General features: G+C 40.8%; 1 protein-coding gene across 3 annotated transcripts in view; it reads left to right on the top strand.

Annotated features, from left to right (window-relative positions):
• LOC139388292 (neurexin 2a) overlaps positions 1 to 2914 on the top strand; it is a 284104-nt gene extending 281190 nt beyond the window's left edge. For 2 of the 3 annotated variants that reach the window (XM_071134879.1, XM_071134880.1), the window contains one exon: positions 1733 to 2914. In XM_071134879.1, the coding sequence (XP_070990980.1) occupies positions 1733 to 2553 (821 nt within the window). In that variant the 3' untranslated portion in view covers positions 2554 to 2914. The remainder of the gene's footprint in view (positions 1 to 1732) is intronic. The other variant, XM_071134881.1, reaches the window with a different exon arrangement.
• The last annotated feature ends 11620 nt before the right edge of the window (positions 2915 to 14534 follow it).

The following is a 14534-nucleotide window of genomic DNA, read 5'->3' on the forward strand; positions in this document are numbered from 1 at the left end:
ACACTGTTCAATTCTGACTTCTCCCTTTCTGATATTCTGCATATTACCAGACAGATAAATGACAATCCTGACCTCTCCCCTCTCTGGGCCCCAAGTGACTTTTCCCACATAAGCATATTTATGAAAGTAGATAAAACATTTATCAATGTTACCTAACTAATTCTGATTCTGCTACGACACTGCCTCTGGCTCCATATGTCTCTACTAGGGTTACTCATGAAATGTATTACAGGTTCCAAATGCAGAAAGGGTTGTTTTTTCTTACTTCAATTTGTAATAACAGGCATTCTTGTTTTCATGAAAATGTTTCAAGTATTTCAGAAGCGACGTTAGATCATGACAGACCGGTCAGCCTTAATTGTCCCCAGTTTGTTCTGGCAGGATGTCCTGTAGGATGTTCTGTAGGATGTTCTGTAGGATGTTCTGTAGGATGTCCTGTAGGATGTCCTGTAGGATGTTCTGTAGGATGTTCTGTAGGATGTTCTGTAGGATGTCCTATAGGATGTTCTGTAGGATGTCCTGTAGGATGTCACAGATTATCCAGATAAACGGACATGGTCATGATCCCTCTCTCTCCACGTCTCCTCTTGCCCCTCCCTGACACTCCCTTTACTAACAACACTGTCAGTAGAGTTAGGTGAATTAGGGCCTAATTTATTTATTTCAATTGACTGATTTCCTTATATGAACTGTAACTCAGTAAAATCTTTGAAATTGTTGCATGTTGTGGTAATATTTTTGTTCAGTATATATATATATATATATATAATATAATATATAATATATATATAATAATAATAATATAATATATATATTTTTAAATATAATATATATATATATATTTATATTATATATATATATATATATATATATATATTTTTACAGCTTTGTTCCCTAATACATGAAGTGCCTTTGTTATTGGTTATATTAAAACTGAAACTCCTGCTATGAGAGGTTAAATACTTACAAGAAAGGCTTGATGTGGGTTTACAAACATGAAAGATGTTCAACCTTAGTACTCTAACAAATGTTGTCACTCACATGGAAACAACTGCCTAAAACTGCAAATAAAACGAATTCTGTTTGGCTGTTCATATAAAGAAATCAGTTAATTGAAATGAATTCATTAGGCCCTAATCTATGGATTTCGCATAACTGGGCAAGGGCGCAGCCAGGGGTAGACCTGGGTGGGCATAGGCCCACCCACTTGGAGGCCTGGGACGGCATAGGCCCACCCACTTGGGAGCCAGGCCCATCCCTGGCTGCGTCCTTGCACATTCATGTGAAATCCATAGATTAGGGCCTAATGAATTTATTTCAGTTGACTGATTTCCTTATATGAACTGTAACTCAGTAAAATCTTTGAAATTGTTGCATGTTGCGTTAATATTTCTGTTCAGTATATATATCAGCTTTTTACATTTTTTTTCTCTTCATGCAAAAATCTTGGGGCAATATGTTGACGTGCGTAAGTGATTTGATGTATTTTTTGATAAAGAGAAGTCCAGAAATATGAACCAAGCAAATCCATATTGATGATAATACTGTATAATTAAATATCTTCCATATTAATTGTCTTCTTCCTACAGGGCGCAATATTAGATTATTTGGAACATTCTAAACACGCATTGTGTTTGTAATATAAGGAGCACAATTGTTCATTAGTGGTGTCTGGGGTCTCGTTATGCTCCTCTAATGTGTGCTCCTCCTATCTCCTCTGTTTCTTTTCTAGGAGGTGAATTAGTGTTGCCTATAATAACAGTGGATTCCCTTGAGCCCCCATCCATCGCCACCCGTCACCCTGCTTTCCCCCCTCCTCCCACCTCCCTGTCCCCACTTGAGACCACCAAAGAGTCCCTGATGCTGTCCAACCCTCACCCTCCCTGCCCCTCGGACCAGGAGGACTGCGGTGACCCTGTGGAGGTCTCAGCCTTTGGTTCGGGGGAGTTGACGGAATCAGATGACGAGGACTTTTACAAAAACTCCCCCCTGGTCACTGACAGGACAGTCCTGCCTCCTCCTCCCCCCGCCGCTGGTGAGGGCCGGGCCCAGAAACCCCATAATCCCCGCCCCCCTCTTTCCGCTCCCACCACCAACCCTGACCAGCTCCACATCCCCGCGGGCAAAATGAACACCCGTGACCAGGTGCTTCTGCCCCCCGTCCCTCCATCATCTCGGAATACACCAGGACTAACTTACCCCCCCAATTTCCCCCATGTGCCCACAGCCGACCCTACAGCCCCTGGTGAGAAGATCATATATCCCGGCCTTGTGGATAGGATCGGGGAGTCCAGTAGCACCACAGGGATGGTGGTTGGCATTGTGGCAGCTGCTGCCCTCTGCATTCTCATCCTCCTCTACGCCATGTACAAGTACCGCAACCGTGACGAGAGCTCCTACCGGACGGACCAAGGACACAGCTTCATCAACAACCCAGTTGCTGAGGGCAACGGGGCCATGGTCAAGCTAGAGAAGACACCAAGTATAACGGCTACAGTAGCCAAGGCTGTCACCAAGGGCAACAAGAACAAACAAAAAGAGTATTACGTCTGAGAGAGGGAAGAAGAGAGAAGGAGAGCAAGAGAGAGATAGGCTAGAGGAAAATCATGGAAAGGAGGTTCTCCCAATTAAAATTCCACATTATCCACTAGATAAACATTCAAAGTTTAGGGGGTAATTGTTACATTTGTGCTTCAAAAACGAACAAAAAAAACAACTTGCCACCAGTATTTTCACAGTTCCAGGTAGATTATATATTTTTCATTTCTATCACATACCAAGTACTGTATTGGTTAACATACAATTTCATACTGGATTAGAAGCCTATCCATTTGCTGTCTTTGTATATAGCACCCCACCTATCAACTGTATGGTTATGGTTCACAGTGAAAACTAAGCTGAGACCATTGTACTATAGAAACAGATTTGCATGAATGTCAGTTCTCAAGAATCTCAAGTCTCTCTGTCTTCTAATAACGTCAGAGGTATCGGTGTGTACCGATTGGTCATTATGGTAAATAACAACAGAGCAACCCAATAGCGTTTACTAGAATAAACAAAAGCCATACCCATACTTGGAGACTGAGTGACCCACCTTCTCAGCAGACTAGTCTACCCCATTTTGTGTTATCCCGTGTTAACAACTTTCCACTCAGTCTATCTCTCTGGTTGTCCATGGTGAAATGTTGATGGTTGAATATCATTGAACTATGTTTTAAGCATAATTATGTATTTCTTTCCACATGGAAATACAGGTTTTCAAAAGTAATATACAATTCACCGCTTAATTTAGCCAACAACCCCTCTATCTGGATGAATGAGATGAGCCAGATTCTCTCATCTCTGTGTGAGGAGAGATCTACAGAGATCTACAGTGTGCCATTCCATCCAGGAGGAAGTTCCTCAAAATGCTACTGTAGCAAAGACATTGCTCTGTAAACATTTTTGTATGTAAAGACGTCTTGGGATTGAAAAAGCTTTGCTCGTCTGTTCTCTGGAGTACATAGACTAACAGGCATGAAAAATACACTTCATGTGAGAGATGTTCTGTCTCCACGGTTACCACTGTCAACACTCCAGCCAGATCCCCCATGAGGAGAAGTAGAGAGTGAATATGAAAGGGAGCTTCAGGACACAGATTCACTTTTGAAGAACTTTTTCTAGTGGTTCCTGGGGAGGGGGAGATGCCCAACCTTGTGTCAAGAGGCTGGCTTTCCCTTCCTTCTTCAATATTGACACAACAACTGGAAAGGCACAAACAGTAGAAACATATCTTTGAGAGATAAACAAGTGTTTCCTTAGAAAGCAAACTGAACAATTATTCTGGTTTTTATATCCATGAATAAAATACTATTCTGTGAGACACATTATTGAAGGTTTGTGAATTGTATAGCTATTTCTCAGATATTTCGGTGTTTCTCTTGTTAGCATTCCTCTTTAACAAAATAAGGAGTTCAGTTGTTTATGTTGCCTTTTATAATCAGATACAGATTTGTCTATGATGAGACAACATTGTCTGACTACAGAAACCCATATTCAGCATTTTCTTTTTCAATGTTGAATGGCATAACATTTCCGTTAAGGACTGGTTAGTGATTGTATGTAAACGTTTCAAGAGAAAACACAAAGGATGATGTGTACTTTGGTTTTTCTTGGTTCTTCATTTCATGTACATTGAAAAAGGTCTCTCTTTGTCTGTCGTGTTGACATTCTCTCCGTTGTATTATGTTGATATTTTCCATTTCTGGGATTTCCTCTTATTCTTTTATGAAGTGCCATTTAACACTGCTCCAGAGTATATTCCTGTCCTCACTCAATGATATTGTAAAGTGTTCCTGTGAAATGAATCTTAATATGTGTACAGTACATTGACAGAGGGGAAATACACTTGGTTATATACTTTGTATACTCCTGTGTTGTGTGGCTTTTTTATGGGTACAAATGCCTTATCAAATGAATCGGTCGCACTACTACACCTAGCCACCATAATGACAGCATGAACAGGACTTGACATCTTCAGGGTTAGCTTCCAATGACACGCACATTCATTTAGTGGTAGGTAATGCATAGCTAGGTAGCTAATATACAGGTGCCAAAATTTGACTTGTCAGCGTATATCATTTTCCCCTATTCATCTAAGGCAAAAAGTCCATATTGGTTTCCCCTTTAGTTGTTAGTTACAGTGGGGCAAAAAAAGTATTAAGTCAGCCACCAATTGTGCAGGTTCTCCAACTTAAAAAGATGAGAGAGGCCTGTAATTTTCATCATAGGTACACTTCAACTATGACAGACAAAATTAGAAAAAAGATCCAGAAAATCACATTGTAGGATTTTTAATGAATTTATTTGCAAATTATGGTGGAAAATAAGTATTTGGTCACCTACAAACAAGCAAGATTTCTGGCTCTCACAGACCTGTAACTTCTTTTTTAAGAGGCTCCTCTGTCCTCCACTCGTTACCTGTATTAATGGCACCTGTTTGAACTTGTTATCAGTATAAAAGACACCTGTCCACAACCTCAAACAGTCACACTCCAAACTCCACTATGGCCAAGACCAAAGAGCTGTCAAAGGACACCAGAAACAAAATTGTAGACCTACACCAGGCTGGGAAGACTGAATCTGCAATAGGTAAGCAGCTTGGTTTGAAGAAATCAACTGTGGAAGCAATTATTAGGAAATGGAAGACATACAAGACCACTGATAATCTCCCTCGATCTGGGGCTCCACGTAAGATCTCACCCCGTGGGGTCAAAATGATCACAAGAACAGTGAGCAAAAATCCCAGAACCACACGGGACCTAGTGAATGACCTGCAGAGAGCTGGGACCAAAGTAACAAAGCCTACCATCAGTAACACACTACGCCGCCAGGGACTCAAATCCTGCAGTTCCAGACGTGTCCCCCTGCTTAAGACAGTACATGTCCAGGCCCGTCTGAAGTTTGCTAGAGAGCATTTGGATGATCCAGAAGAAGATTGGGAGAATGTCATATGGTCAGATGAAACCAAAATATTACTTTTTGGTCAAATTCAAATCGTCGTGTTTGGAGGACAAATAATGAGTTTTATCCAAAGAACACCATACCTACTGTGAAGCATGGGGGTGGAAACATCATGCCTTGGGGCTGTTTTTCTGCAGAGGGACCAGGACGACTGATACGTGTAAAGGAAAGAATGAATGGGGCCATGTATCGTGAGATTTTGAGTGAAAACCTCCTTCCATCAGCAAGGGCATTGAAGATGAAACGTGGCTGGGTCTTTCAGCATGACAATGATCCCAAACACACCGCCCGGGCAACGAAGGAGTGGCTTCGTAAGAAGCATTTCAAGGTCCTGGAGTGGCCTAGCCAGTCACCAGATCTCAACCCCATAGAAAATCTTTGGAGGGAGTTGAAAGTCCGTGTTGCCCAGCAACAGCCCCAAAACATCACTGCTCTAGAGGAGATCTGCATGGAGGAATGGGCCAAAATACCAGCAACAGTGTGTGAAAACCTTGTGAAGACATACAGAAAATGTTTGACCTCTGTCATTGCCAAAAAAGGGTATATAACAAAGTATTGAGATAAACTTTCGTTATTGACCAAATACTTATTTTCCACCATAATTTGCAAATAAATTCATAAAAAATCCTACAATGTGATTTTCTGGATGTTTTTTTTTCTAATTTTGTCTGTCATAGTTGAAGTGTACCTATGATGAAAATTGCAGGCCTCTCTCATCTTTTTAAGTGGGAGAACTTGCACAATTGGTGGCTGACTAAATACCCACTGTAGGTCTTCAGCCAGGATGGAACAAATGGGGAAGGGTCACTCAAAACCCTGATGCATTTGTCACATGAAGAGACATGCAAAACTCTTGACATCCTTGATAGTCATGGTTTATGAACATTGTCTGGCAGTCAATATTTTTTTTAATGAAATATACCCAGACCGCACCCTGTCCAGTGTCAACTGTAATTGTCCAAGATTAACTAGATAGCTAACTTGATAAAGCAGTGCTGACAATTCCATTTGGGCAAGCTATGACAAATTATTGTCTATATTGATGCTGTTACAATAACCAAGCAGCTGGATCAACAAAAAAGTGAAACCATGATGGGATGTATGTTGGATGTTGCATGCAATTTCAATGTTGTTTGAGTGCTTTGTGTATCAGCAAATTAGCTTAAAATAATCTCACTGCGTCCATGATGCTTGACATAGGTGTTTTCAAATAACCGTCAGTCAAAGTGAGCTCCCCGCCAACCCAGCCTATTAGCTCCCCGCCCACCCAGCCTATTAGCTCCTCGCTCACCCAGCCTATTAGCTCCTCGCCCACCCAGCCTATTAGCTCCCCGCCCACCCAGCCTATTAGCTCCTCGCTCACCCAGCCTATTAGCTCCTCGCCCACCCAGCCTATTAGCTGCTCGCCCACTCAGCCTATTAGCCCCTCGCCCACCCAGCCTATTAGCTCCTCACCCACCCAGCCTATTAGCTCCTCGCCCACCCAGTCTATTAGCTCCTCGTCCACCCAGCCTATTAGCTCCTCGCCCACCCAGCCTATTAGCTCCTCGGCTGCTCAGTCTTTCTTTTCAGACTCCCTGGTAGTTTGACATGAGAGAAAAAGTTTTTTTTTCTCAAATTTCGAGCATTTTTATCTGAAAAAAATATATTATGGGTGATGTTTTAGTCACTCAATATTAAATTTTACATAGGAATCAGAATGACTGTTCGAGACCTTTAAAATACTATTTCAAAACTTCAGAAGCTATTCTGAATACATGTTCTTGGTCCTACTAGACTCTCTGGGTTAAAAACAACCCAATTTGGGTTATATGGTAACCCAACGCTGGGTAAATATTGGACAGAACACACACGTGTCCTATTAGGCTTTTAGATAATTATTTTTGGCCACCAGTAAGACAGGTCGTCATTGTAAATAAGAATTTGTTCTTAATTGACTTACCTGTATAAATAAAGGTGAATAAATAAAATAAAGAGGAAATGTCATTCCTGTTCGTGAAGTTAAGTTTGTACCTTGAACATTTTTGCACATTACATATTCTAATATAAAATTCATAACATTGTTATTTACATGTTTCAGTCTCCAGTAGACATGCTATCATAAATGAATCTGTCAGTCAATCAATCAATCAATGAAGATCCATGAAGAGGTGTCTGGTTCATGGGAGATGTCCACTGGTCATAGACTACCACTCCAGGAACACCCAACTGGACACCAACGCACTGAGATGGACCCTAGAAAACAATCATCAGTCAAGTGAGATGACTCATTTTCAAATGATTTTTATTAGATAAAAAGTTATTACATTAATAGGTGATGGTAAATAAACATAATAAATACAACAACAATGTTTCTTACAGGAGGCTGTGTTTCCTCAGAGGGTCCCACGTTGACTCCAGGATCAGCCTCAGGTTTGTCCCCACACTGATGGAGAGAAAGTGTTAACAACATTTAAACAAGTTTCCAACTGACATAGTGTTGTAGAAATGAAGAATTTTTAGCAGACAGTTGTATTTAAAGGATTTCACATTTACCTTGACCCTGCCCTCAGGGCTCAACAAATGTTTCCCAAGACAATGACCCTACAAAACAACAGCAATTAGTCAAAAACATGCAAATGTTTGAAGACAATGGGATCTGACGGAGATCTGACAGATACAGTGGCTTGCGAAAGTATTCACCCCCCCTGGAATTTTTCCTATTTTGCAACCTGGAATTAAAATAGATTTTTGGGGGACTTGTATCATTTGATTTACACATGCTTACCACTTTGAAGATGCAACATATTTTTTATTGTGAAACAAACAAGAAATAAGAAAAAAAAAACAGAACTTGAGCGTGCATAACTAGTCACCCCCTTTGTAGAGACACCTTTTGCAGCAGTTACAGCTGCAAGTCTCTTGGGGTATGTCTCTATAAGCTTGGCACATCTAGCCACTGGGATTTTTGCCCATTCTTGAAGGCAAAACTGCTCCAGCTCTTTCAAGTAGGATGGATTTCGCTGGTGTACAGCAATCATTAAGTCATAGCACATATTCTCAATTGCATTGAGGTCTGGGCTTTGACTAGGCCATTCCAAGACATTTCAATGTTTCCCCTTAAAACCACTCAAGTGTTGTTTTAGCAGTATGCTTAGGGTCATTGTCCTGCTGGAATGAGAACCTCCGTCCCAGTCTGTGACGATCGTCGTTGGAATGAGGTGAGGACCAAAGCGCAGCGTGGTAAGTGTTCATCATATATTTATTAAACCGAGAACACTAAACAAAATAACAAAGGAGAAACGAAACAGTTCTGAAAGGTGACGTACACATAACAGAAAATAAACACCCACAAAACACAAGTGGGAAAAGGCTACCTAAGTATGATTCTCAATCAGAGACAACTAACGACACCTGCCTCTGAGAACCATACCAGGCCAAACGCAAAACACAACATAGAAAAAGGAACATAGACAACCCACCCAACTCACACCCTGACCATACTAAAACAAAGACATAACAAAATAACTAAGGTCAGAACATGACAGTCTCAAATCTCTGGAAGACTGAAACAGGTTTCCCTCAAGAATTTCCCAGTAATTAGCACCATCCATCGTTCCTTCAATTCTTACCAGTTTCCCAGTTCCTGCCGATGAAAAACATCCCCACAGCATGATGCTGCCACCACAAGGCTTCACTGTGGGATTTTGTTCTCGGAGTGATGAGAGGTGTTGGGTTTGTGCCAGACATAGCATTTTCCTTGATGGCCAAATAGCAACATTTTAGTCTCATCTGACCAGAGTACCTTCTTCCATATGTTTTGGGAGCCGTACACTCCACAAAGCCGGGCTTTACGGAAGAGTTCGCCTTTTGGCGAACACCAAACGTTTTTTCTGGCCACTCTTCCGTAAAGCCCAGCTTTGTGGAGTGTACGGCTTAAAGTGGTCCTATGGACAGATACTCCAATCTCCGCTGTGGAGCTTTTCAGCTCCTTCAAAGTTATCTTTGGTCTCTTTGTTGTCTCTCTGATTAATGTCCTCTTTGCTTGGTCCATGAGTTTTGGTGGGCGGCCCTCTCTTGGCAGGTTTGCTGTGGTACCATATTCTTTCCATTTTTTAATAATGGATTTAATTGTGCTGGGTGGACTGTTAGAAGTTTCAGATATTTTTTATAACCCAACCCTGATCTGAACTTCTCCAGAACTTTGTCCCTGACTTGTTTGGAGAGCCCCTTGCTTAGTGGTGTTGCAGACTCTGGGGCCTTTCAGAATAGGTGTATATATACTGAGATCATGTGACAGATCATGTGACTCTTAGGTTGCACACAGGTGGACTTTATTTAACTAATTATGTGACTTCTGAAGGTAATTGGTTGCACCAGATCTTATTTAGGGGCTTCGTAGCAAAAAGGGTGAATACATATGTACCCACCACTTTCCGTTACATTTTTCTATTTTTTTAAACAAGTCATTTTTTTCACTTCACCAATTTGGACTATTTTGTGTATGTCCATTACATGAAATCCAACTAAAAATCCATTTATATTACAGGTTGTAATGCAACAAAATAGGAAAAATGCCAAGGGGGTGAATACTTTTGCAAGGCACTGTAATGAGGAACCATTCTTCCAGGCCGCTGGTTTTGTGTCACTGGTTATTTTGACAAATCACGATTTCACAGTGGTGCACCTACAGCTTTCCACCTCATGCAGAGGGTCTGTAAATATCATACTTGTTTTGTGTTAAAGTACATTGATTTGGAAAGTATTCAGACCCCTTGACTTTTTCCACATTTTGTTACATTACAGCCTTATTCTAAAATTGATTAAATAGTTTTTTCCCCTCATCAATCTACACACAGTACTCCATAATGATAAAGCAAATACTGATTTTAAGAATTCTTTTCAAAATTATTCCGCATAAAAACGGAAATATCACATTTACATAAGCATTCAGACCCTTTACTCAGGACTTTGTTGAAGCACCTTTTGCAGCGATTACAGTCTCTAGTCTTCTTGGGTATGACACTACAAGACTGGCACACCTGTATTTGGGGAGTTTCTCCCGTTCTTCTATGCAGATCCTTTCAAGCTCTGTCAGGTTGGATGGTAAGCGTTGCTGCACAGCTATTTTCAGGTCTCTCCAGAGATGTTCGATTGGGTTCAGGTCTGGGGTCTGGCTGGGTCACTCAAGGACATTCAGAGACTTGTCCCGAAGCCACTCCTGCGTTGTCTTGGCTGTGTGCTTAGGGTCGTTGTCCTATTGGAAGGTGAACCTTCGCCCCAGTCCTGAGTGCTCTGGAGCAGGATTCCATCAATGAGCTCCATACTTTGCTCTGTTCAACTTTCAATTGATCCTGACTAGTCTCCCAGTCCCTGCGGTTGAATAACATCCCCACAGCATGATGCTGCCACACCATGCTTCACCGTAGGGATGATGCCAGGTTTCCTCCAGACGTGACGCTTGGCATTCAAGCCAAAGAGTTCAATCTTGGTTTCATCAGACCAGAGAATCTTGTTTCTCATGGTCTGAGAGTCCTTTAGGTGCCTTTTGGCAAACGCCAAGTGGGCTGTCATGTGCTTGAGGAGTGGCTTCCATCTGTACACTCTACCATAAAGGCCGGATTGGTAGAGTGCTGCAGAGATGGTTGTCCTTCTGGAAGGTTCTCCCATCTCCACAGAGGAACTCTGGAGCTCTGTCAGAGTGACCATCGGGTTCTTGGTCACCTACCTGAGCAAGGCCTTTCTACCCCGATTTCTCAGTTTGGCCGGGTGGCCAGCTCTAGGAAGAGTCTTGGTGGAGGCCACTGTCTTCTTGGGGACCTTCAATGCTGTATAATTTTTTGGGTACCTTTCCCAGATCTGTGCCTCTACACAATCCTGTCTCAGAGCTCTACAGACAATTCCTTCGACCTCATGCCTTGGTTTTTGCTCTGATCAACTGTGAGACCTTATATAGACAGGTGTGTGCCTTTCCAAATCATGTCCAATCAATTGAATTTACCACAGGTGGACTCCAATCAAATTGTAGAAATATCTCAAGGATGATCAATGGAAACAGGATGCACCTGAGCTCAATTTCGAGTCTCATAGCAAAGGGTCTGAATACTTATGTAAATAATATGTTTCTGGTTTTTGATAAATGTGCAAAAATTTCAAAAAAACTGTATATTCTTTGTCATTATGGGGTAATGTGTGTAGATTGATGAGATGTTTTTAATTCATCAATTTTAGAAATAGGCTGTAACTTAACACAATGTGGAAAAGTCAAGGGATCTCAATACTTTCCTAATGCACTGTATGTCAATTATCATCAGTCATTTGTTCAAAATTAGTGTACACACATCCAAATAACTTCCACAGACATATGTCTACAAATAACGGAATGGAAAAATAAAAATACTGGTTCCTTAGAGACATAATATTTGTACTCTTGTTCAGATAACTTTGTAATTGTTCACTTAAAGAGCATACAAATCATACTTTTCTTCTGATATACGGTACATAGTGAAGATATTCTACCCATCGATGCTGTGACCAAACAACACAAGATATGTGTACAAAACCCTCAGCCATTAACCATTCAAACCTTGTACCTAGGCTACTAAACCCTGACCTCAGCCTGGCCCATTGCCCACTGGCAGAGGGCAATTCAAACCTCTGTTGCTAGGGGCAACTCTCTCCTGACCTAGTCCAGGTTGAGAACATCTCTATAAAGTCCTGGGCTCCACATCAACTCAACAACTTGACCCTTCTCCACATGGACAATCCTCCCTCTGGACTTTCTCACAGTGTGGTGAATACCATAGTAAGTGCACTTTTGTTGGGTCATGGGCCTTTGCTTACTGATGTACAGTATATTATCTTATATGCCTAATTACCATGTAACATGTCTGCATCTCCACCCAATGTGTATGTACTGTCTATGTGTAGTCTTAATGGTACATGTGTAGTATAAATGGTACATGTGTAGTATAAATGGTACATGTGTAGTATAAATGTTACATGTGTAGTATAAATGTTACACGTGTAGTATAAATGTTACATGTGTAGTCTAAATGTTACATGTGTAGTAGAAATATAACATGTGTAGTATAAATGTTACATGTGTAGTCTAAATGTTACATGCGTGTTCTAAATGTTACATGTGTAGTATAAATGTTACATGTGCAGTCTTAATGTTACATGTGTAGTCCAAATGTTACATGTGTAGTCTAAATGTTACATGTGTAGTCTAAATGTTACATGTGTGTTCTAAATGTTACACGTGTAGTATATATGTTATACGTGTAGTCTTAACGTTAAATGTGTAGTCAAAATGTTACATTTGTAGTCTTAATGTTACATGTGTAGTCTTAATGTTACATGTGTAGTCTAAATGTTACATGTGTAGTATAAATGTTACATGTGTAGTCTTAATGTATACACAGTCTACTTATTTCATTCTGTGGTGAGTTATGCTCACTATAGTGCTCAGGTTTACCTGGTGTATTCTCCTCACCACTGTTACAATACCCACTGGTTGATGCTTATTTACAAAACCCTCTTAGGCCTCACTCCCCCCTATCTGACATACGTACTGCAGCCTTCATCCTCCACATACAACACCCGTTCTGCCAGTCACATTCTGTTAAACGTTCCCAAAGCCCACACATCCCTAGGTCGCTCCTCTTTCCAGTTCGAGGCAGCTAGCGACTGGAACGAGCGGCAACAAACACTCAAACTGAACAATTTTATCTCAATCTCTTCATTCAAAGTCTTAATGATGGACACTCTTACTGACACTTGTGGCTGCTTCACGTGATGTATTGTTGTCTCTACCTTTTTTGCTCTTCGTCCTGTTGTCTGTGGCCAACAATGTTTGTACCATGTTTGTGCTGCTACCATGTTGTACTGCTGCCATGTTGTGTTGCTATCATGCTGTGTTGTCATGTGTTGCTGCCATGTTGTGTTGTTGTCTTAGGTCTCTCTTTATGTAGTGCTGTGGTGTCTCTCTTGTCATGATGTGTGTTTTTTCCTGTATTTTTATTTTTAACCCCAGCCCCCGTCCCCACCTTTTGCCTCTTGGTAGGCCGTCATTGTAAATAAGAATTTGTTCTTAACTGATTTGCCTAGTTAAATAAATGTTAAATAAATAAATAAATTACTTGGCCCCAAGATGGCTGCCAGCCAGTTGTTGTCGGTTGTCTGGAATCCTTGGGACATTTCTACCCTAAACCCTAACCTTAAACCTTACCTTAACCATAATCATAGCCCTTACCTGACCATAACCTTAACCATTTTAAATGTAAACTTCAATTGGGTAGGGACGTTCCAAGAATCCCGGAAAGCAAGGACCATTGTTGTTCACCATTATTATGCTGTGTGTGTCTGTTTGGTTTATGGCAATGTGAACAGTTTACCTGTCTTCTAGTTGTCCTTCTACGTCCTCTAACCTGGACGCTGGTACAGTTACTATACTTAAACCGGGAACCTTTTTCGGCGACCAGCACCACTTTTTCAGGTTAGGCTAGATTGCTAACACAAGTCACATAGGCTACACACATCGTAAATCAACGGAATAGTGTTTTCCCCAAAAATAAGAGATAAAACATCATGCTTGAGGGTTCTGCACGTGAGCAAAGTATATCCATATTTTCATTAATACATACCATTGTTTTTTTCCAAGGAAAAACTATTGTTGGGTTATGTAAAAAGCAAAGAAACAAATAATAGATTTCCGTGTTTACGAACCCGTCACAGCGCTATTCCTGCTGTTTCCTTCACTTTTTGTTGTTGTTGTTGGATATCACTGCAGAATGTTGTTTAGCATACATTAGTTCTAACTTGTTTTTCCATAACTAAATAATTAAAAAACACATTTACATAATTATTTAGACCTTTTGCTATGAGACTCGAAATTGAGCTCAGGTGCATCCTGTTTCCATTGGTCATCCTTGATATGTTTCTACAACTTGATTGGAGTCCCCCTGTGGTAAATTATATTGATTGAACATGATTTGGAAAGGCACACACCTGTCTATATAAAATCTCACAGTTGACAGTGCACATCAGAG

Source organism: Oncorhynchus clarkii, chromosome 29 (genome assembly GCF_045791955.1).
Source record: "Oncorhynchus clarkii lewisi isolate Uvic-CL-2024 chromosome 29, UVic_Ocla_1.0, whole genome shotgun sequence".
NCBI lineage: Eukaryota > Metazoa > Chordata > Actinopteri > Salmoniformes > Salmonidae > Oncorhynchus > Oncorhynchus clarkii.